The sequence below is a fragment of the Thermobia domestica genome, chromosome 7 (assembly GCF_964235325.1).
Source record: "Thermobia domestica chromosome 7, izTheDome1.hap1.1, whole genome shotgun sequence".
NCBI classification, from domain to species: domain Eukaryota; kingdom Metazoa; phylum Arthropoda; class Insecta; order Zygentoma; family Lepismatidae; genus Thermobia; species Thermobia domestica.
Window position 1 is genome coordinate 30,386,659 of NC_137460.1, and position 23,985 is coordinate 30,410,643.

The 23,985-nt window shown below is 32.9% G+C and overlaps 1 protein-coding gene across 2 annotated transcripts in view; it reads right to left on the reverse strand.

Moving 5' to 3' along the window:
- Positions 1 to 2,871: 2,871 nt before the first annotated feature.
- Positions 2,872 to 23,985, reverse strand: part of LOC145689970 (uncharacterized) — a 34,902-nt gene continuing 13,788 nt past the window's right edge. For both annotated transcript variants that reach the window (XM_081764375.1, XM_081764376.1), the window contains exons 3-4: positions 17,644 to 18,368; positions 2,872 to 4,761 (exon numbers count right to left, since the gene is read on the reverse strand). In XM_081764375.1, coding sequence (XP_081620501.1) covers positions 3,330 to 4,761; positions 17,644 to 18,200 — 1,989 coding nt within the window. In that variant the 5' untranslated portion in view covers positions 18,201 to 18,368 and the 3' untranslated portion in view covers positions 2,872 to 3,329. The remainder of the gene's footprint in view (positions 4,762 to 17,643; positions 18,369 to 23,985) is intronic.

The window sequence follows — 23,985 nt, forward strand, 5'->3', positions numbered from 1 at the left end:
ATGAGTGTATAAATGGACAAGAACAAACAGAAGAGAGGATGAAGAGGAGTCCATTGCTTTTCCTGTGCATTGATTCTGATAAAGGTTTGTACTGCGTTTTTCTTTTCTCCAAACAACACACGTTAATGATTTCAACAACATGTAAGTATGCAGATACTGTTGGGGAAACATAGTTGGTTTGTTTTTCGTTTACTGTACTGAGTGAAAAATTAAAATTAGACGATAGGAAAAATAATATTCCATTTTACGAAAGAAACGTTTTTCATATCGCTCTTGCAATTGTAGCTTTCCCGAATAATCAGTTTTCCTATGATTATAGAGTATTCGAAGTGACATAAAGAGTATATAAAAAAATTCCATATACTTTGCATAGATCTCTATTACTCTTCTTTTTTATCACTAAAATTCGGCACAAAATACGAAAAAAAGCATAATACGTGATAGTTGGCAAATATGACGTTCAAAATAGGAAGAAGCATTTTTACACTACGAACACGTTTAAGGCAATTCATAGACAAACCGAAAATAGTGTAGTATAATATGTATATGTTGGAAATATGTTTAAATTGTTCAGAAAGTGTTACTTTTGTACTAACCATATTCAAAATCAAAATTTGTACTTCCCAATTCCCTTCTACTGATTGTTTGACTATTATTTACAGCTCATATGAGAGTTTAAGGATTGTATACTTGCAATATATATAATACTTCTCTTATTCTTAACATTTTCTATATGAAAGTTTTGTAAAATAAAATAATATGTATAAAAATTATTTTTGTAAATTTTATTGCTAGTTGGCACCCCTGACTTTTGTGAGAAAATTATCAAACTACCTTAATTGGTTATTAGTATGGTTATTTATAACATATCAAAGAATTGGCATTTTACTGCCAGTAGGATATGAGAGAAATGAAACTAAGCGGAGATAATCCAGTAATCTAAGACAGAAAGTAAGAGAACAAGGCCCCCCCTTTAACCTTCTTTGCGAAGTTTCCCCAAAGTTCACAGAGTGGCACTCATCATGTTCGAAATCAGCACCTCAAAATCATATAAGATCAGCTGAAAAACCTTATATACGTAAAAAAAAAAAAATCATGGTTCATCAGCTTTTACCCCGGACTATATACTGAAGATTAATTCTACACAATTTTATCTTTAAATTACAACTTTGGGCAGAAAGGAAAGTTCATTGCACCTTGGTTAGCTCTCACGATAAATTTTAAACTACTCGTCAGCTCAAAGTGTGTGTTAAATTGTGTTGCCCACACACCTTCAATATTGACTACTGGAACATGTTCATGGAACTATTTCCTTGTTATATTTTGCGTTAATTATAATGAAACTATAAAAATTCTATAAAAGAGAAAAAGGAGAAAAGAATGGATAAAAAATCTTCGTTCATTTCGAAATTGTGTATGAATTTTGATGCATGTACCACGCATGGTAACGTCGGCTGAAGCTTAATCACACGTTTTTTGCTCCTTGTCAAGAAAGCTTACCGAAGGAATACGTAAAGAAATTGAAAATGATTTTATCGTAGCAATTGGCAGAATGGAAAAAACGTTAGAACAACATTCGACTTGTAACTATGGTTTATTTAATGTAAATTTTGAAGCGGTGTAGCGAGTTATGACGCAAATTATGCCACAAAACGCATCAGAATAGCTGAAATAAACATAATAATTCAATGTTTAATTCTTAGGGAGACATATGTTCTAATGCAAAATCTGTCAAAAATTTCAAATATTGTGAATTATCTATTTATATACCTCTGTTTCTTGTAGGCTGCCCTCTATTGCATACTTAGTTAGATATGAGCTCGATCGTCTTTATTATAAGATAGTATATTGGAGGGTCGATTAGTCTCTCAACAAAATATCTCGAACTACCGGAAGATTTTATAAATATCTAAGTTATAATCTAATATAACTATGGTGAAGAGCGACGAAATTTGGTGGCACTCAGTTCGAAGTAGCAGAAATGTAAAAGAAGGTTAATATATACAAAGACAACTTTCAGCAATTTAGAAGTGTGGTCGCATGTTTTAATAATTCAAAACTGTCATCCTCGAAGTATGCCATGCCTGCCTGGATCGAATTTAAAAGCAGGAAGTCAAGTCACAAGCAAAAGAATAGAAATAATTAACTTCATTTTCCTTAATTGAACATAGCCGTTAATTTCCTTAATAGCCGTTAGTTTTAGTTTACATCAAATAATTTTAGTAAAGGGAAGAATAATCCTTGTATCTCCATATAAGATTGAGAAAAAGGAAGAAAAGCACTTCGTGAGCAAAAAATTAAATCCTAGTACTACCTTTTTGAGAATCTGAAAACAACCATACCTATCTGAACTGACGCAACCTTTCTAATCATATTTTGAATTGGTTTATCTCTTAACAGTTTCATATTATCTCATATATTCGATTATTTATTTACAGTATTTATTATTTTACAATATATTACGCTTTTTAGCCCCAACATTCTGATTCGTCAAAACGTATGCATTCAAAGTTTCTATTATATCCTGTTACTTTTTTTTCCTGATATCTCAATATAATTTAGTCAGCACTCACAACAAATGAAACGCACTTCTGACAAGTAGACTTTTCCAAGAACGTTAACTCTTTTATGTTTCGTAACAGCTCATAAGTAACTTTTATTCTAGAGTAAGGAAACGATGAAAATTACTTTCTTTGATATCGATGAACGTGTAGAGTGCAAACATTTTAGTAAATCTTTTCTTTTCACCACTGCACAAATTTTATTTCAATATAGTTTCCAGGTTGGGAAATATATATATATATATATATATATATATATATATATATATATATATATATATATATATATATATATATATATATATTGTTCTAACGCAACTATTATGGACTGTCTTTTGCCTACATCGTAATTCTTCATCGGTAGTAGTGATTACCATTTCAAATCTAATGTTATTTCCAAAAGAATTCTGCTGGAACAAAATTGGTTTCGATTTTCTCCTTGTATGTTCCCTTCTACAGTCTGAGTATGTAATTAGTTCGCCAGCAGAGAATTAATAATTGCAACATGAGATGTATTTTACACATCTGAACTGCTTGCAGACCTAGAATTCTATATGATGAAGTGTTTATTTCTATTACCAGGTTTGTGGTTTCTTGCTTCCTAACCCACTATATTTTACCCAAGTTTGAAAATCATAGGATAAAAGCTACAAAATTAACAATATAGACAAATATGCCGACGAAAATCCTAGAATGTACTCAGCATCCAATATTTGTAGACATTTCTGTATTTAATGTATACTATATACTGAATTCAAATTACTCACATCAAGAGTGATTCTTGCTGTGAGTTCTCAGGTTAAATTTGGTCAAAAATAATCTTCCACATTCTAGACATTTAAACTTGTACTCTCCTCTATGAGTCTTCATATGCTCTGAAACACCATATGGTCTGGTAAACCTTTTCCCACATTCCTTACATTCAAAGGGTTTCTCAGTACTGTGTACTGACATATGATTCTGAAGAGCAATTTTCTGGATAAATTTTTTCCCACACGTATCACATCCGAAATTTCTTTCTCCTTTGTGGATTTTCTCATGTCGTTGTCTAGCAGCATACTGAGTAAAAGTCTTTGAACAATACGAACATTTGTATGGCCGTAAACCAATATGAATTCTAACATGCCTTTTAAGATTATGTCTGTCATAGAAAACTTTTTTACATTCATTGCATATGTAAATAGAGTCCTTGATATGACGTTTCATGTGGTTCACTAAGACACTTCTAGAATTAAAATATTTCCCACATTTATCACACTTAAAAGACTCCTCCTTAATGTGTAATTTTGCGTGCTTATTAAGATCCGTCTGCAGTTTAAAAGCGCCACCACATTTACTACAAATATACTTCTTGTCTGTGGTATGTCTTCTCATGTGCATATAGCATTGGCTACGTTGTGCAAAACATTTACCGCAAATATTGCATGCAAACCGTTTTTGTCCAGTGTGGAGAATCTTGTGTTTTGTTAAGCTTCCAGGCTCAGTAAACTTCGATTCACATATTTCACATTGATACCTTTTTTCTCTGGAGTGTACTACGAAATGTTTCTCTAAATAACTTCTTTGAGAGAATGATTTTCCACAATCATTACAACAATACAATTTCATTCTTGTATGATTGTTAAGATGTCTATTCAAATAGACGATGTTGGAAAAACTTTTTGGACAGTATTCACATAGAAAAGATTCCTTAAGGCAGTGTTTACTCTTCATATGTAGTTGTAAGTGGGCTTTAGCCAAATATCCTTTGCTACATATATCACAATTAAAAGGTCGCTTTTCACTGTGACTATATCTATGCGATTTCAGATAATATTCAGAGTTAAATGATTTGGAACAAATGTCACATCTGTATTTCTGATAATTGATATGCGAAGTCTTCATATGTTGAAATATGCGATATTTTGACGTATAAGATTTTCCACATTCATAGCACTTCACAGGTTGACCATCACTGTGTACAATCTTCTTGTGTTGATGTAAACTCTGTTTTGATGCGTACGATTTTCCACAACCTGAACATTCCCATGGATGATATGGAACTCTATTGTCAACAATGTTACCTTTCGGAATATTCTGTCCTTCGATAGCAATGATATCGCTGTTTCCAGTTATCGATTTTAAGTGACTAGTGCTCGTGTTATTTTCAGTGCATGTTGAGCGATGGTCTTCAACTGATTTCAGTGCTTTAGATGTCCCCCTGAAATATTAAAGATCAAATTTATTATTCTTACATTATTTCACAAATCATTTACTTACTTCCGGTAAGGAAATTCGAAATAGTACGTTAGAAAGTAAGTCAAAACCATGCAAAACAAAAAAAAGTGAATAAAATATTATAAAAGTTCAGGGACAAATGCAAACATAATAAAAATAGTAAACAATTTGGTATGAAGATGGTATGTTGGATTAAAAGGGATAACAAGAGAACAAATGTATAGCAAATGAACAAATGACGACATACATAGAACAAACAGATTGAACTTAAGAAGTAAATACGAAGATTTTCAGTAATCGTACATTATAAAGTATATTTCTAGATGTCAACATGTGCATCATTACTGGTATACTCTCCACCGTAATATTTTATGTAACCGAAACTTATTCTTTCTTTCTTTCTTTGTTTCGCCCCTACAATGTATATTGGAAAATAATTGTGTACGATTATATGATCATGGGGTGTTACTACTGTTAAATATAAATAATGAAGGACACTACTGTGTTATTATTTTTTAAAATTTATTTTCCTTTTTAGAGTAATGATATCACCTGAAAGTGTTTGAAAATTTTTACTGTTGTAATAACAATGAACATACGATATTGCAGTCAATTGTACTCTGTTTAGCCGAAGGGTACTTAACTTGGACAAGAGAAAGTTAGGCGACCAGTTGGTGTTATTCAATTCAGCTCAATCATTAACATACATGTTCAGTTTTAGTATGTTGAATTAATGTTGTACTATTGCCTTCTTTCACACAATATTACATACCTATATATTTGTCGTTCAATTAACAATTTAGGTCATTATGTCACACATTGGCTGACCTACACTTAAGAAACCTTTAAAATTTAGTACTCAAAACGTAAGTTGGTTTAAGTGTCATTCATTATACTACCTCGCACGAGGCTTCTAGCTAATTGATTTACATTTTGATGGATTATACAATTAAACAGTTTTCCTTTAACTTAGTAGCTACACTGCCTAATGATGAATCTAAACTATTATATCAACCATTTACTAGTAATGCTTGTCTAAAACGGAAATTTCATGTAATATGTTTCATATAACAGTAACGTATTTTAAAACTTGGAGCAAACGAAAGCAAAAGAACACTTGGTACAATTCCGTTTATGTAAAAGTACCATAACTAAGATTATAGCTACATTTTTTCGGTAAATCATATTAGGTCCCTCATACTATAAAAGAAACTTAATAGAACTACACCAGCTTAGCCAATAAGAACTTTATAGTTGGCATAAATCAATGTAGAATTTCTAAGTAACATATTGTAGCAATGATCTAATTTCTTATACTAAATGAAGTCTGCTATGTGTGATTGCTAATAGTAGAAAAAATACGTCACCTGTTACAGTTCTCTTAATATGTATATAATTTTATGCCATTGGTCGCATGTAGACAAAGGAGAAAAATGACATATTAAGTATATGACAGTATATCATTGCCGAAAATTATTTAACGAATGATGATTTTTTTACAAGGTGGTAGATATTTTTACTCCAGAAGTTTTGTTTTACTCCACTGACAGAAATCACAGCATAAAATAAGTTGCCTTTTACGAGTTGAACATGTATGCATTTCTGTGTGAGACAAAATAAATATTTATTTTCTTAGAGTCAATTTAAAACCGTAAAACACTCACTACAATGCTCAATATCCTATTGTAAACTGAAACACTAGAACACCTGCAATTAAGGCCTTCAGCGATTTTCATAAACTAAAGATGATAGTACCAATAAAAAATACCACCAACTCATACTGAGGAAAGCATTAAATAATCATTTTTTTCTTGGCAAGTTCTATCAACTAACTAGTTCAGCACCAAATAATATGGTTTTCCTATTTTTGAAAAACTGCGAAATTTGTAAATTGTTTAGTGTGAAGTCTTGAATTTGATACATTAGCAGATTTTTTAAAGCTATAAAGTGACTATTTTGAAAACGTTGAAGAGTGCATATATGTATATACGGTCCAGTATGGTACCAGAAAGATATTTAATTACATGGGGCAAAATATCTAAGTTTATAGTCAATATATCAGAATTACAGATGAATTACAAATAGTGAAAATTTTATTCCATATTTGGTCGATTCAGTTCATTATAAGTAGGGACACTCATCTGTTCCCTCAACATAACAATCATAATTTATTGCTTCCGTTGATCGTCATACAAAGAAATTGGACATAAGTTATTACATACGTACTCTCCTAAATTCACTAATTTACCTTATGTATACTATTTTGAACATATTCTTCAACGGAGTAAGAGAATTTTTCTCTCAAGTACCTTTTAGGTTTGATTTTAAAGCTGTGTACAGAAACTTAATTTTTTAAACATGATGGAAGTTGATTGTATAATAGAATACCTTTGTGAGTAACTGATTTGTACATTTGTTCTGCGTATACGCAAGTGAATTTTTTCTTTAACTTTTTTTTGTTGTGTCTGTGAATGTCTCTGCTAATAAATTCACTATTACATTTTTTCAAATATGTTAATGTTTCGAACAAATACATTGAGAGAAGAGTCATTATTTCAAGTTCCTTAAAAGTATTTCTGCAAGGAAAGTTCCATTCTACTTCTGCTAGTATGATTACCACTTTCTTCTGTAGCCTAAAGATCACAACACTTTTAGGTGCACTTCTCCAAAATATCAGACCATATTTTATAATACAATGAAAGTTTGAGTAAAATATATACTTAGCTGTTTTTTTTATTAATCTTGTCTCTTACACATTTAATTGCTTAACAGAGTTTACTTAACATACTCCCATACCAGTTCTCAATGTGTCTCCCAGTTGAATTTATTAGATATTTTCATTCCGAGAAAGGTAGCAATTTCTTTATCTGTAACTATTTTATCTATTCTTATTATTGTACTACCTTTAACGTTATGAAAATTTAAGGCACATGTTTTATTTGCATTAGTAATTAGGTTATTTTTATTCATCGAACTCTAAGGTTGGTTCATTGTTATTTAGCAATTTGAAGCTAATTCGTTTTTATCTTTCCCACAAACTATTACATTTGCATCATATGCATATAAAGTCACTCATGAAATATTTATATGTTCAGAATGGGACGCGGCACTAGTCCTAAACGGCCCAAGACCTGAAAATCATTTCGCGGCACAAGTTCTAAACGTCACTGGACCCAAAAATCCCTTGTGGCACTACCATCGCGTCCGTGCCAAGAATAGTGTCAATCTTTTAGTCAAAGTTTTTCATATTACGGAAGCAGATTCTAGCTTAGTTCTTACAATTCTATAAATCCATATTCTATCGCTCTGAAATAATAAATAAATAAAACCTATTGTCCTTTATTGCTGATTGCATGATAGCATTTGTGTGGTAACAAAATATTAACAGCCTATCAAATTGTAATTCCTGGATCTTTCATGATGCCCTTTTTTTATTCCCACACTATTGACCTCGTATTAATTATATAATGATGTGTTTAATTATATACATCATAAATTTTGCTTTCTTTGCGCTGATTTGAAGTAAATTATTTTTACACACATTTATCATATTCAACTCTTTCTGGAGCAAATAGTTGTCCTACTCGTAATTAACTACTCTTTACTCATTACCGTTATTAACAATGGTATGAGCTGTTATGCGACTAACAAGGTGTAACCGTTCGAATTATTTATTATTATTAGTAATAATAATAATAATAATAATTCAGGTATGCTACATATTTTATACCTGAGCCTTTATTGTATGTGAAGTTAAAATCAAATGTTATGTCACAGGCTGGCAAATGATGGCTTAACAGCCAAAACAAAGTCTTGGTCCCCCAAGTGAAAGTTAGTCTGCGTTTAATAATAACAGCAAATTAATACTGTTTATAACAGAATGTGAAAGTAACACTTTTTACAAAATTAAACTACGTCAACATGTTAAAATACTTAAAAGAACCTAATGAATCATCCACTTTGTACTCCCATTTGCTTAACTAGACGAACCCAGACCTAAAGGAAAAAACTTTTCTGCCCAAATGTCATAACCACTGGGAAATTTTAATACTATAGAAATTGACACTCTTAGAAATGTAATTTTCAAGACGTTGAAACAAATATTTTATTACTTTTAGTTAAAACTTGAAATACCGAGTTTCAAGAGCCCAGTTTAAGCAAATCCTTCTTTACTTCATAAATATTTTCTGAACAAATAATGAGGAATTCGAACATTGAATAAAGTGCACCCTTTGTTCTTTTCCTTTTATGTGTTGAATTTTCAGTTTCGTATGTTTGTTTGCTTTACAGTGGAAAGTTTATATGTGAAGTTTCATTTTACTAGCTTCAGATATTTACAAGATATAGTACTCTTTAAAAAACAATTTTACCCCACCCTTTTTACAATACGTATCTCAAAAAAAAAAAAAAAAAACTTATATCCTGCTTTCGTAAGAAAAAGACTTTTTAAAATTAAAATTTACCGACTCTACTGTTAGTAGTATGCCCAGAAAGTCACTTAACTCTTTTACATAAGAATACAGAACATAAACAGTCAAACTCACGAACTCTCATGAAGAGTTTCCGATTTCTTTTGACTTGACTTATTCGTACATTTCCCACACGGTGTTGTTTTAAATTCATGCACCGTCAAGACGCTGGTTTCAAAAAGGTAACAAACTGAAAATATAATAATATATGTACGTGTGTAATATGTATATAGTTATTGTCTTATTGAAGTTTTCCTAATTTGGAAATATACCTTTGGTTTGCTTTTAATATGTTAAAAAGCTAACTTCCCAAGAAAAATTGCCGGCCACATCCCTAAATGACTATGTAATGGTTTCTTCAAACATATTTTGTTGCATATTACATTAGTAATTTAGCGTTATTTCTTGATTTTTTTCTGGCTTATACATATCAGCTCTATCAAAACACTGTAAAGGGTCATCTTTCTTTGGATCCTGGAACCCACGAAAAATGGACTCGTTCAAGAACGTTGAAAGGAAAAACGAAGGAAAAATACATGTAAAATAATTGTTTATATTATTCAGGTTAATGCTGTTTATTCTCAAAATTGAACTGTAAAAATATTTATTCCTATTTGATATTATTTTCTTTCTCGATTTAAGAAAAAGGAAAGTAAAAATTGTAAAATCAATAATTGAAATGCTCAAAGGGTTAAACTGCTGAAGCTAGAAAAGAATTGCGTGATTGGGGGCGTGGCTTCTCGTTCGATGAAGGCTACGTGGCAGCGGGCTTCTCGTTGCTCGCTGACTGTTGCCTTGTTGGATTTAAGAGAAAGGATCGGATTGCCTTTCTGTCTATTCGTAGTAGTTTGAATGTGCCTCGTTTGTAGTGATTCTAAAGGGAAAATTCACGAGTGTTTGGTTGTTAGTGCCAGTAAAGACAAAAAGAAACTTTTACTAGTGCTCATAATAAGAGATGTAGGGCGGTATTCAGAGAGAATTCATTAATCGAAGGTTAGTCACAGACTAGTTAGTAAGCATACTAAATGTTTACTAAGGAAGGTGCATTTTTTGGTATTCAGAGTCTACTTTGAGTACAACTATAATGTTGTTTTGGGTATGATTAACTTATAGAACCCTAATGCATCGGTGAGTAAAATAAATGTGGCAACTACGGAAAAGCAGATGAGCGCATGCGTAGTTTGTAAAAATGAAAATACATGAATTACGATATACGAAATAATGTGTCGCACGCTAAACCGTAGGTAAAAGATTAGTCTCTGCTCTAGATTAATTAGTCAGATGTGATTAACTTCGTCCGATACCATGTCCTAATCAGAGTCTCTGAATACAATTTTGATAACCATCCGTTAGTCAACCCCGTAGTATGGTGTTAATCAGAATTCAAAACGACTCCGCATAAGGTCCGATATGCCTAGTTTTTGTGCTTAAATGTGGTGAAGTTAATTTGTTAAAAAACGGCATTCTCTAAGATTGAGGAAAAAGCCGGATCAAGGAGCCTTCTCGGGGGACTCATTTTAAGGCTCCTGAAGAGTGAATTCAGAGTATCTAAAAGTGGATATTCTAATTGTTAACATCTTCTTGAAGTATTTTTACATTTGAGACGTGTTTCTGTGAAGGTTTTATGCCCACAATATTTTTCACCCATGAGCTCCATTATTTGTTTGCTCTATTTTCGCCAGTTTAAACTGGTTTCACTTTTGTTTGTTGAATGTTTCTAGAGGAACCTTACATTTGCATAAGATTTCCACCTCTTGTTTTTGGAAACTGGTAGCTTGTGGTTAGTTGCTTCTGTGAAAAGTGGGTTAAATTACGGACAAACTTCCGTCTGGTATTGAGCAACCAAATTAACTCGTATTAATGGTTAAGAAGGTCCGGGCGAAGGAGCCCAGTTGAATGTGTGACTGGTACGTTATTAAAGGTAACAAATCCTATGTTGTTTGATTGAGGTGAGTTGAAATTTTCTATTTATAGATAAAGTAGTTGTGTCACGTTAAATTATGTGTATGTGGGGTTGTGTCGTCGCTTCTCACTGTTGTGGTTAGGAATCTTTTTCGCTCCTAATTATTACCTTTAGTATGGTGACTTTCGTGGATGCCAATTTAACCGGAATTCCTGACCGAATTTATGCCGTGATTGAATGCGATTCTTTATCGTGGAAAAATTGAGTATCCAATATTTCCAGTGAATCTTTTTCAGGTGTATTTCTTACGACAGAGTATTTTTGGTAATTAGAGTTGTTTGGACCCGTAAAATTATGTCTCTTCAATATTCATTTATTCAGCAGTTAAACCCTAGAGTAGTAAAGATATTGAATTGAGATCTGGTTCAAATAATTTGTCTTTTGAGAAATAGAAAAGAATTTGAGAGAAAACTGATTTAAATTATACAGACGTTTGAAATATTACGTAATTTAATTATATTAGTAAAATTTATAGGAATTTGACTGAATTGACTTCAGTTTGAAACTTTATAATTATTAAATTACCAGATTTTTTACGTTATATTCATTCTTGCTTATTTAGAAAGCGAATATAAAGTAGGAAATTTTCTTTGATAAGGATTCTAGTAATTGCTGCAACGAAAGAATAAGATATTTGTTGTTGCTAAAATCTAAAACTTTGCATATATTTGCCTAAGATATTTGAATTATTAAAAATTAAATTCATTAGATTGTTTCATTAACAGAGTTGCCGAATTATCATATTGTTATTGAAGTGTATCTGTATTATTTTAACGCAATAATATACATACACAGCCACACATTTGTTGCAATAAAATTGTTATTGCTTATTCGAATTTTGAGTATTTGTTTGACTAATGATATATTTTTTCCTATTTTTTCTGTGTTATCAATTGGAAATATTGGATCAAAACTCCGACTTAGAAATTTGAGTTAGGCGATCTGGTCCGTCCTTTCTAGACCTTTCTATTAGGGTTGACTTACTTAGTTCGAATTGACAGTTTTTGAAATAATTTGTTATTATTATTATTTTTATTTCTGAAAACTCTCGGTTCAAATTATATTCGGTTTGGCCTGATGGAAAGGGGCGTTACAACACACTTTGTAATATAGTAACTGTCTGCATTCTTAATATATAGTCGGTATTTAGTGTTCAGTTGTAAAATATTTAGTGGGCTTTTGTCCCAATTATGCAAACTTTGGTGGGCTTTTGTCCTATCTTTGGAAAGTCGGAGTGTGCTTTTGTCCTTCTCTTAATAAACTACACTCCACAGAGTATACATATATTGCAATTCTGAATGCTCGCTTGGATTCAGAAGAGTCTGGTAAAATATGCTTTTTAAACATTTTTATTTAATTCTTTTTTTAGGAATTTGTCATTGGATTCTCGTATCTTCATTTGAAAGAAACGAATTTCTTAATCAATTATATAATTAATTCCTAGAATGAATTAGGTTATATAATTTAATTCATATAGCTGCAGAATAGATAGTGATAATAATAATTTAGTAGTACAAAATATAACTGTTACCGTTGGAATTAGCTACGCTCGTAACATTATTGCCAACTAATTACCGCATCATCGCAATTTCGTGTAGTGATGGCGAATTTCAGAACTAAAGCAGGTAACTGGAAAAAGCACAAGACCTAATAATCGTGGCACTAGTCCTAAACGGCACAACTTAAAATTTAGTTCCAATGCCTATATTTTTAGGACTTACGCCGTTTAGGCCTTGTGCCGTTTAGGACTTATGGATGTTACCCGTTCAGAAAGATTATTTATACGAAGGAGAAAGAGAAATCTTGAAATGAAATATTTGTTTTACATCTCACGATTTTGCCGGCCAGGCTAAAGCAGACGGTGATGATGAGAAATGAATGCAATGGTGGAGTGAAGAAAGTGGGAGGGAACATGGTGAGGGAAAGTGGGAGAACATCAAGAGAACCAACGCACATGGTGTTTGTCCAACAAAGTTCACTTAAGGACGAGCGAGAACTGGTCCTAGAAGTGATCAATGTTGTACTCCACGATTAATAATTTCCTCACTTAACATAAAGGGTGTCCGTTAAATAGGGACGAATATTAAATGCTATAAAAGTAATATAAAATATATAGATCTTTTTTATAATCACATTGAGTAACTTCTCCCATTTATGTATACATATACATTAGGTTATTTTCTCACATTTATGTATTGAAAATTGTATCCGGCATATGACCACTCAAGGCTGCACGGCAATGAGCAATGAGTTCATTGAAATTTGCGATGACGCGTTCACAAACATCTGGTGTGAAGCCGTTAATAACCCTCTTAATTTCATTTTTCAGTTGTTGTATTGTCTGTGGTTTGTTTACGTATACTTTAGATTTTACAAATCCCCACAAGAATAAAGTCACAAGGGGTAAGATCGCATGATTTGGCAGGCCATTCCTGATTTCCTTGGAAAGAGATAACTTTTTGAGGAAGCTGCTCATTCAGCAGACCAATTGTTTCACGGGATGTGTGACAAGTCGCACCATCTTGCTGAAACCAAAAATCGTCATTTTCAATTTCCATTTCATTCAAAACGAAAAAAAAACCCTGAAAACATGTGTCTGTAACGGTCGCCGTTCACAGTGACGCCATCTCCCTCATCGTCTTCAAAATAGTACGGGCCAATCACTACTCCTGTCCAGAACCCACAACAGACAGTCGTGCGTTGAAAATGCATCTGTTTCTCCACAGTCACTTGCGGATTTTCTGTACCCCAAATTCTGCGGTTTTCCTTATTGACGTACCCATTGAGATGGAAGTGTGCCTCATCTGAGAAAATGATTCTTGTCGTGAAGTTCTCGTTTTCCGCTTGTCGACCCAATACCCATTGAGCAAATTGGTCTCTCTTTCCATGATCTGTAGGCTTCAACTCTTCTGTAAGTTGAATCTTGTATACATGCGTTCTCAGATCTTTTGATAGGATTTCATGCAGTGAACTTGGTGATAAATTCAATTGTTGAACTCGTTGGCGAACTGATTTCATGAGGCTTACGGTCACACTGTCACGCACGACGGCTATGTTTTCTTCTGCTCGAACAGAAAGCGATCTTTCAGTTTGCTTAACATTTAGCACTGACCCCGTGGTCTCAAACTTCAAGACCAACTTCCGAACTGATGATTCAGTAGGAACAACATTTCGTCCAAGTGTCACAAGCAAATCACAAACGGTTGCCGTGGGTCTTTCCTTGTTTTAGTAATAACTTTTAATCAGTTGGATGCGTTGCTTTGTTTTCAAACGCTTCATGCCAAAATAGACACCAAACAACAATGCTCACCACACAGGCTATTAATCGGAAGGATAGAGTATAACAAACATGGTAAACTCACGGCTACCAGCCGTCATATGACAAAATGGTGCGAAATTCAAATTCGTCATTATTTTCCGAGCACCCTTTACATTTCCTATTTTTCTTATTGATTATTCCTCTGATTTTAGTTAATTGCCTGCGATCTTTAAGATATGATTTTAACTATTTATTTACTAGTCGTCTAATTCCATACCAGCGAACTTTTTCTAGCAATATATTACGATTTACTAAATCAAAGGCTTTTATTAACTCAAAAGTATTCCTACTAATTCCCATCCAGCAACTTTCTACAGGTTTAAAAAAATGAAAAACAGCTGTCTCAGTATATTTACCTTCCAAGAAACCACGTTGTGTGTTCGATAAAATGGAGTATTTATAAATGAAATTCATTAGCAGATTGAATATTATTTTTTTCAGATTTTTTCCTATTATGGGTATCAATAACATCGGTCTATAGTTTTGTATTTCATTATTCTAAGAGCTTTAACAAGATGAGTAACAAATACTCATTAAATTCTACTCATGAAACATCATTAGATCTGAAGTAGATGTGATCTGCATCGTTACTCATTTGCTTGCATGCTTTCAATGAACCTAACTAGCGGGCAGTAAAACAGAAGTATAACATCTTTGTCAAAATATATTTTGGTACGGCAAATTGATTTTCGCACTCAGATACTGTATTTGATCAACGCATTTTTAAACAGTAATTGCAGCTTAAACATATCCTAATACTAATATTTAGTATATCTTATACCTTTAAAGGAAAATTTATCACTCTGCTGTAATACAAGGCCAGTAGCTTCTCTCGAGAAGAACCACATCGGTAGAAATAAATATTTTACCGCTATCAAGTACCAAGAAAACGCTCGGGTAGAGACAGGAAAATTTGTTTCCTTTGATTTAATTCAGCACAGAAATAATTACTTCTGCAAATTTTCGTAACTCGAATGCCATTGGTTTGGGAATAAATTTTCTGTCCTTTAGAAGATGTTTTTAAGCAAAATTGTATACTTCTACTTCAACTCATTTCATTCTTAATCATACTTAAGTTGAACTGTAATTAAACAGCTTATCCTCTGCTATAAGATTATTTCGATTACTCGTGAAAACAGAGAAAAGAATGTAAAATTTCCCGAAAACTATCTGCGTTCCCTGGATTAATTCACTTGTAACCTGGAAACTCTGCCTATGAGATAAGCAACCAAGAACTAAAGTATACCCATTAGCATTTGAAAGAAACTGTGTGAAGGTTGTGCTCACTGTTACAGTAGTACTTGAGAAAAAAAGTGCATCTTCAATTCTAATATAAAAAATAAGAAATTGAATTTAACAATGTGGGAAATAATATTAATTTATAAACGTTCCACTTGGAGTCCTCTACAAGCTATACCGTGTTTAATTTTCAGTTAAGTAGGGTTCCTTTAAATACACGTTATTCGTAGACCCTACCTAAGAGAAGGAAGTAATACAGAAATATTTTTAAAAAGTCCTTAAAATTTCAGGTTTAAAAGTCCTGTAAGTTTTAAGTTTGAATTCTATCAGTACCTAAGAAAAAATAGTGTTGAGACTACATGAATTATTTTCGTGAAAATTTCCCGAGGAGGTGGAATTGATGTTGAAAGTGGAACACTCACTGGAACTGCAATTCTCGCATCAAGAACTGAAAATATAACTTTTCGCTGTTAATGAAAACTATAGTATTCTAAGATATATTAAACGTATCTCATGTAATAAGAGAATAACATCTGAAAACTAACACTTTTTGCGGGAATAATTCGAAAATTTCCACCTGCTAATTCCGTGTTTTCGGTAATATTCAAAATGGATTTATACCAAAAGAAAGGCCACTTAACGCTGATCAAATCAAGGTACATTCCAATTAAAACTTATCAATAAGCGTTATCTTCTATTTTACTAAATTAAATTTTCTGCTTTTTCAATTCAAGCGACAAAATAATTTGTTTTAATTGTGGACATTATTAAAACAATGAACCCAACATTCTCCAAGTACTTTTGAATTGTAGTGGGGTATTATTTTAAAGAAAGTTTTACAAAGTTATAAGTAAATGAAATCACTAACAGATTTTCTTGGAAAATTTTCAAAAGATTTCCTCTTATACTTCACTTTAGAATAATTGAAATTAACTTGTACCGAAAAAAATGAAATTTTGAGTTTTACGTCCCACGGTTATGCCAGTTAGGCTAAAGGAGACGGTGATGATAAGTAATGAATGAAATGGTGGAATGAAGAAAGTGGGAGGAAACGGGAGAACCCCGAGAAAACCCACGCACACGGTGTTTGTCCACCACAAAGTTCACTTGGCGGGAGCAGGGTTTGAACCCGAGACCCCTAGCACCAGAGGTGAACGCTCTACCACTGAGCCACCGCGGCCCCCAACTTGTACCGAAGTATAAGCTATTTGTTTGCAATTTAATGATTCTGTGTATTTCTGGTTTGTTAGGTCTTTAGTTATATGAGTCTAAGTCTACGACTTCGCGAAAGGAGGAAGTGGAAGTATATAATACATATCTGTATCAAACCAAAGGCGGAGTTGCAAATACCTGCATGAACACATATTTTACATTTGAATCAAATAAAAGTTCTTTCATTTTGTCCCGATCCCAACATTTGTTTGTAAGATAAATATTATGCACTTTATCCCAACAAACTTTTTTTCAAGAGAATTATTATGCATTCCATCCCAACAAAATATATATAAAAAGAATTACAAAATATTTTAAGTCACCTTCCTAACCTGAAGACGATGTGACATTTTTAACAGATGATACTTCTCAAGATCTGCCACTGATTCACACTAAGTTCAAGCTGTGTAATCTTGAACGACTTTTCTGAAAACCATTAAGAAACTGAAACCACTTTATCATCTTCAGTAAAACTTAACATTCCTTCTCTGCTATTGTTTACAGCGGAAAATTGAGACATATCCCCCTTCAGAGTAAAACGCAATTTTGGAGAAATTTTGGAACTTTCTATGATCCCTAAAATTTATGTAACAATTTACTAAAAACGTTAAGTCAGGTTAACCCTTATTACTTAGTTTAAATACTGTTGCCGTCATGCCATACCTTTCTGGGAAAGAATCCGTCAAGACTGCATCATCATCTGTAGTTTTAAATTTCTCCTTAGCTCTCAAGTCACCCATGGATTTATTTTCAATCACTGAATTTTGAGAAGATCGAAACTGTAGTAAAGATATCTTGATCGAATTATCGCAACTGAATTCTAATGGAAAGCTTAAATTATTAGTTCTGTCAGTTTCTCGAACATTTCTGCTTAGCAGGGATACATGTTGATCTGACGATATTTGGCTTCTCATTTCCAAATTTCTACTGGAAGAATAAGTTCTATCATAAGCAAAGTTTCTCTCATTGTGATTAATGAAAAACGGAAAATCAGTATTAGGGACAAAGCACTTCAAATTCTTCACTTCAAATTTTGTTTCGTTTTCAGCAGACGACGAGTTATTGTTCCTATTTTGGCTGTCAACAGCAAAGATCTGCTCTATATCTTTCAGCTCTGAATTTTTAATCTCAATGTCATTTAAATTTTCAGGAGTACATTGAATACTTAATTCAGGAGGAAGCCGCTCACACAAAACAATAGCTTTCTTAGTGAGAAACATTTTGTTTTCTGAAAGAAAATTGAATTTTCAATACGAGAAATAAAAACAGTTCGCTCAAATCTGTACTGATATATATTTTCTAGTGAACAGTATATCCAAGCGAGATATCAATTCACGTCTGTAAAACTTTGATTGCAGCCAGGAAGTTCCTCTATCAATTTCATAAACCTGCAAAAGATAATTATAATAGTTATTTTCAGACTAATGGTTCAAAATTGTTTGTTGGAACGTGTACATACTTTAGTAATTTAAATATTAGCGTTATGACTGCAGCTTCCTCGAGGATAAGCAGTTAGTGTCCACACCTTTGTAGGATCAAAGGAACTCATGTGTTTCGGATTTTACGTTAACTGGTAAGTTCATGTCTCGTATAGTCTCGCTGCTCAAAGAACGCTACAATGAAATAAAAATAAATGATATAATTGAGTGAAAAGTGGATTTATTGTCATTGAAATATTACAATTTTAAGTAAATGTTGAAATTTCTACCAATTATCTAAAGCAGAGTTTGCAATACAAACCTTGTAATTTTCCACATTTGTAAATAATATTTACATAAACGTTGAAACTTTAAAGACATCAAATTTACTTTTATTCCCTAACAAAAATTTCAATCTTACTAAGAATATAAAAATAAATGAACATACTTAGTGGAAAAGATTATTAGCTGGGCAGACAGCAAGCATCTTAATATACGGACATAAATATACAATAAATATATAAATAAAAATAAAAAAATAAAAATAAGTGTCGACCTCGAGAAATATACTTTTTTTTCTAAATCCAGAGAAAAATCTTGTAACAAATATACGCTTCCATGACATTTACCCAGATGTACAGTATATTTTAACCTCCATTTATTTGTTCGTAACATTCTCATTTTGTGAGAGAAACGCAAAGACAAAACCTTCTGATTATTTTTTTTCCATTCGCAATGAAAACATACCTTTGATTCAGCAAAGCAGCTAAGAGCGTCTCCAGACGTTAGTTTCTAGTTAACTGTAGAGAAGACACTGAAAGTGTATGGGAACATTTTATCAATAACAAACTGTAACTGGCAGAAACTTAAATCATCGATAACACAGTCAGCTTTGAAAATTTATTATATTCCTTGAACTGTTTTTTGTGTATAGTTAACGTAAAACATCTATCAATTCTTACTTTCCATTGTAGTCAGTTGGAAATATTTATCAAAAACGATGAACAATGAGAAATCTTTGTTGAAAGTTACTAAAAGAGGTAAAACCGCGTAGTAGCTTACAGTGTTACTCGAGCTAACACCAACCGGCCGGAGCTCATGTGATTCGGATTCCACGTTAATCAGTAGATCCACGTCTCATATAGCCTCGCTACTGTACGTGACGTTAAACTAAAAATCAACTCAACTCGAACTAAGACCATACATGTAAGAGCGAAGACCATAGATTCATGTATGTGTTTTTATATGTTGACAAGAAATATTTTAATAAGGCTATTACCAAAACTTGAATCTGCCAGTTTTAATGATAACGCTGAGAAACTTTGTACTTCTCATGGACAGTGTATCTCTGTTTTCTTCGATATAGATGTCTCGTTAGGCAGTTATTCATTACAATATAGCGCAATAACGCTCAGCTTTTATATTTTATATAATATATTGAAAAAACGGTAAAGCGGCAATTAGTGGTTTTTCATTGCGGAAGAAGGTCAATAATTTTCCTGCGTTCTACACCAGTTGTATGTAGCGAAATCTCCGTCGGGCTGTTAAGACAGTTCTAATAGTCCAGCCACCCAGTTTCAAGCTGCTAGTAGTGAAATTCATCGTAGTCTTGAATAATAAATTTCCCTACGCCAGTGACCCCGTAAATTATATTCCTTGCCAATTGTTAAGTAAATGTCAGTGTATTCAAGTGATTCGAAATGTGAGAATCCATACTAAAGTAGGGAAATTAGTGATAAAATATAAGTGTTGCAATTATTTCTAATCTTAATAACAGGCTTAGTGCGTGTAAGTATTCATGTGTTATATTTTTATATTCAGTTTCTGTGAAAATATACAATATTGAGTATACAGGAAACGAATTCGAATTTCTTTTATATTGTTGTTGACATTTCACTCACATCATACATCGTCGCACGTAAGACATTTACCGTTTCGGAGAAAATAGAATCTTGGAATTTCCATATTTAAAATTTGTATTGACAGATTTTTCTCTGTATTACGAGTATTAAAAATATTCAATTGTCCGACCCCTTAAGATATTCTTTTTTTTTTCCTTTAGCATACTAAAGACTACTGAATCGTTCCCAAACAGAAATTATCTTGACCGAGGAACGTAATAATTACTAAACTAAGAGGCCATCTCTCAATTTTAAGGCTACTAGAGTAATTTGAGTTTCACGCTTATTCAGAATTCTGTTTCTAAGGACTGGAAAGTAGTCAACGATTATAACCCGCAATTTTAGCAAACGATCTTGACACCAAATTACAATGATATAACATTTGATACAAAGATAAATCATCAAATATGTTCTAATTCCATGCACACAATTCTTACGTATGCAATCTCCTCGTAGAACAAATGGCCCGATGTACATTCCAGTGTGCTTATCCTGGATAAAAATTAAATTAGTAGTCCACAAACTACGTTAAGCAGTAATCCTGATTTCAACTTCAGGCCTGAAAAATTATTTTCAAATTCCACCATGCAATCAACCCAACCATTATATAATTTCTAAAATCAAGTATTTGAATTCTTAGTTGACGACTTCAAAATCATGTTCCTGCTCCGCTTGTGTCGTTCTCATGTACATATTACCATCTGGAACGTTCCTTTCTAATCTGTGCTTTCTTTAGCATTACGTACAACTATTTTCATATTAAAAGTTTTCTCATTTACCATAGGCTTTGCGTTCAGTGTTTTCAGTATTCTCAAAATTTGTCAGACTGCACACTTAATAATATTCTGTTCTGTAACAAACTATATTCGTAGTATTGAAATATTACTCAGTATTTGAAATTAAGGTGTACTTTCTGCTTTTGTATTTCAGTCAAAAAATATCTTAATAAAATACTGTTTGGTTCTCACTCTGCATAATTTACTGAAAAAACAAACTTATTTTTTAAATATATTTTTCAGCAACGCTCAGTTTCTATTTTACGTGGGTCACTGTAAATGCTGAATAAGTTGGATTACATAGTCCATTCTTGTCTCCTCCTCCAATCGCCATATATTATTTTGTCCTTACGTTTTAAACGAAACTTCACTTGTTATAATATTTATAGATTGCGAATGAGTGGTCGGTCTCTTCATTTTACCTCAATTACTTCATGTAATTTCAGAAGCTTGGTCTAATTGACCCAGTGGGAAGCTTTCTGCCAGCCGATGAAGCACAAACATAATTCTTCGCTTACGTCGAGAAATCGTTCTGGTATAATTTTCAGAAACTCAACAGCATCTCTCGTGCCTTCTTTTTCCCCGCAATACAAATTTAGCTACCTCTCCAGCTGCTTCTTCAGTATGTGCCCAATAATATTTCAATGTGGGAAATAAAGCTCATGGTTCTAAGATCACTGTACTACTCTGCTTGACTTTTCTTGAGAATGGAACATTTTAAATTCAAGAAAATGGTCTTGTCATTCTAGAATCAGGTAGATCATGGTAAAAAGTGAAGTTAGTACCTTCGTTCATTGTCTCCGAATCCCTTGAGGAAATTTGCTGGTTTCTCCTCGTCTCCAGTAGCTTTCTTCCTTCGTATATCTTTGGTGGATTATGCAACTTGACTTTTCAATATAGTCTGTCCGTTTTCTTCATCGTTCGCTTCTTCCTGTCCTTCGATCGCAATTTCTTTGGTTCGGTTCTTCTGGTCACTGAGATCCTTTAGGTAATACTCACTGATTCTAAGGTTCTTTGATGGTAACTGATTTTATGACTTTTCTGATCTTCGACTGCGAACTGTGTACAATCTCGCTAACTTTCCCTCCTAATTCTTGTGCTTTCTGATACATCAAATTATTTCTGCCGCAAAGCTAAAGATTTATTATTCACATCTGTTCCATTTACTTTTCTTAGGCTTGGTCGGTCCCTCTTCTCAATTCGTTTTTTACCCTTCTGTAGTCCTTGATGATTGTAGTTTTCACCTTTCTTCGTTCCTCTACCTTCTTAAGTATCGCTTCAGTTACCGATATTTTCCTCAGTACTTTTTCCATACTGCCAATGTTGTTACGTAGTGATTCTAGTATAATGTACTTTACTTTTAAACAACTATTTTCTACACTGCCTACAATACTGTATATTACACGAAATTTTTCTTTACTCTTTTCTTTCACATCACTGTTCATATTTCCTGGTCGCTCTAAGTTTCATTTTCAATTTCTCCTCTTTTTTTTTTTCTTAAAGAACTTTAACCTGATTGCCTCTTTCGCCACAAGAAAATTATGATCTTAATCAATGTTCGATCCCGGTAGTGTCTTCACGTGTCGTATGCTATACGCTACTTGACAAGAATTAATCGATTAGTTATCTTTATTTACTTTCTGGACTTTTCCACGTGTAAAGCTTGGTTATGCTTTTGTTAAGCCATACATTCGTCACCACGATATTACGTTGCCTATAGAAGTCGATAACCATCTGGCACCGTGCTTCCTACTTCATTCAAATGATTCCATCTATTTATATATAGGTTCGTCTCGGCTTACGCTGTTGAAATTTCCCATTACTATGGAGATAACCTTACTTCTTCTTTTAACAAGCAATATATTATTAATCGCGTCACAAATTAGCTGTACTTCACCACCACCATTGTCGATTGCTGACATATACACTCATTAAATTATACACTGGTTTTCCACTTAGTTTTACCAATAGGGAACACTCAATGCAGCATTCCACTTCAGTAACTCTTTTTGCAATTTCATTCATAATTGATATCCAAGACAATTCCCGGCCTTAACTTCCGCCCGAATAGAATGTTGTGTCATTTTCTGGTACTGTCTTACCTGTTTGTGAGACTTCAATCTTCAATTTTACACAAGCCCACAATGTACATTCATTGCCAAAATGATTGGCGCATATGTATAACTGTTTTCGTGTAAGAGTATAATTTGACAACGATTTTGCAAGGTACTATTAATAGTGATACTATGTGTACAATTGGGAAATTAATATTTGTGGTAAATTTCATAGGAAAAGAATTATAAATACAAAAATTAGAATGAGTAAAAAAAAAAATGTTGCTGAATGGTCAAGGAAGTTTTATTTTAGTTTTATTGTTCTTATTTACTGCTCTTTTCACACAAAATTTACCACATACATATCTTTGCCGATTATACACATACTAACATTACTACATAAGAAATATCGGGCGAATTCGTTATCAAATTATATTCCTACAACAACATATTTATAGACATGCAACAATAATTTTGGACATGAGTGTAAATTTTAGACTATTGCATTTTTCCTTTTAAATTTCCAACTTTACCCGCAAGTCGTAAATCTCGTACGTTCCAGGTTCCTGTGTTGAATTGAAGATCATTTTCTTGTTTGCTGACACTACCCGGAGTAGGACTCATCCAACGATCCGAATATGGGACTGTTATACATACAGAGTGTTTTAACTCAGGAAGAACCACCATTGTATTTATTTTTCTTCTTCCTTCTTGAGGATAAAATAATCTGGTAGTATTTCCATTTCCTTTCCACTTCCCCTTGCTGTTGAGCACTTTGTGGTTCATCTGCCTTCGTCTTCGTTTCCTTCTTAAGGACAAGAAAGTGCCCTAACTTCTTTTCGCTCATTCTTCCTCG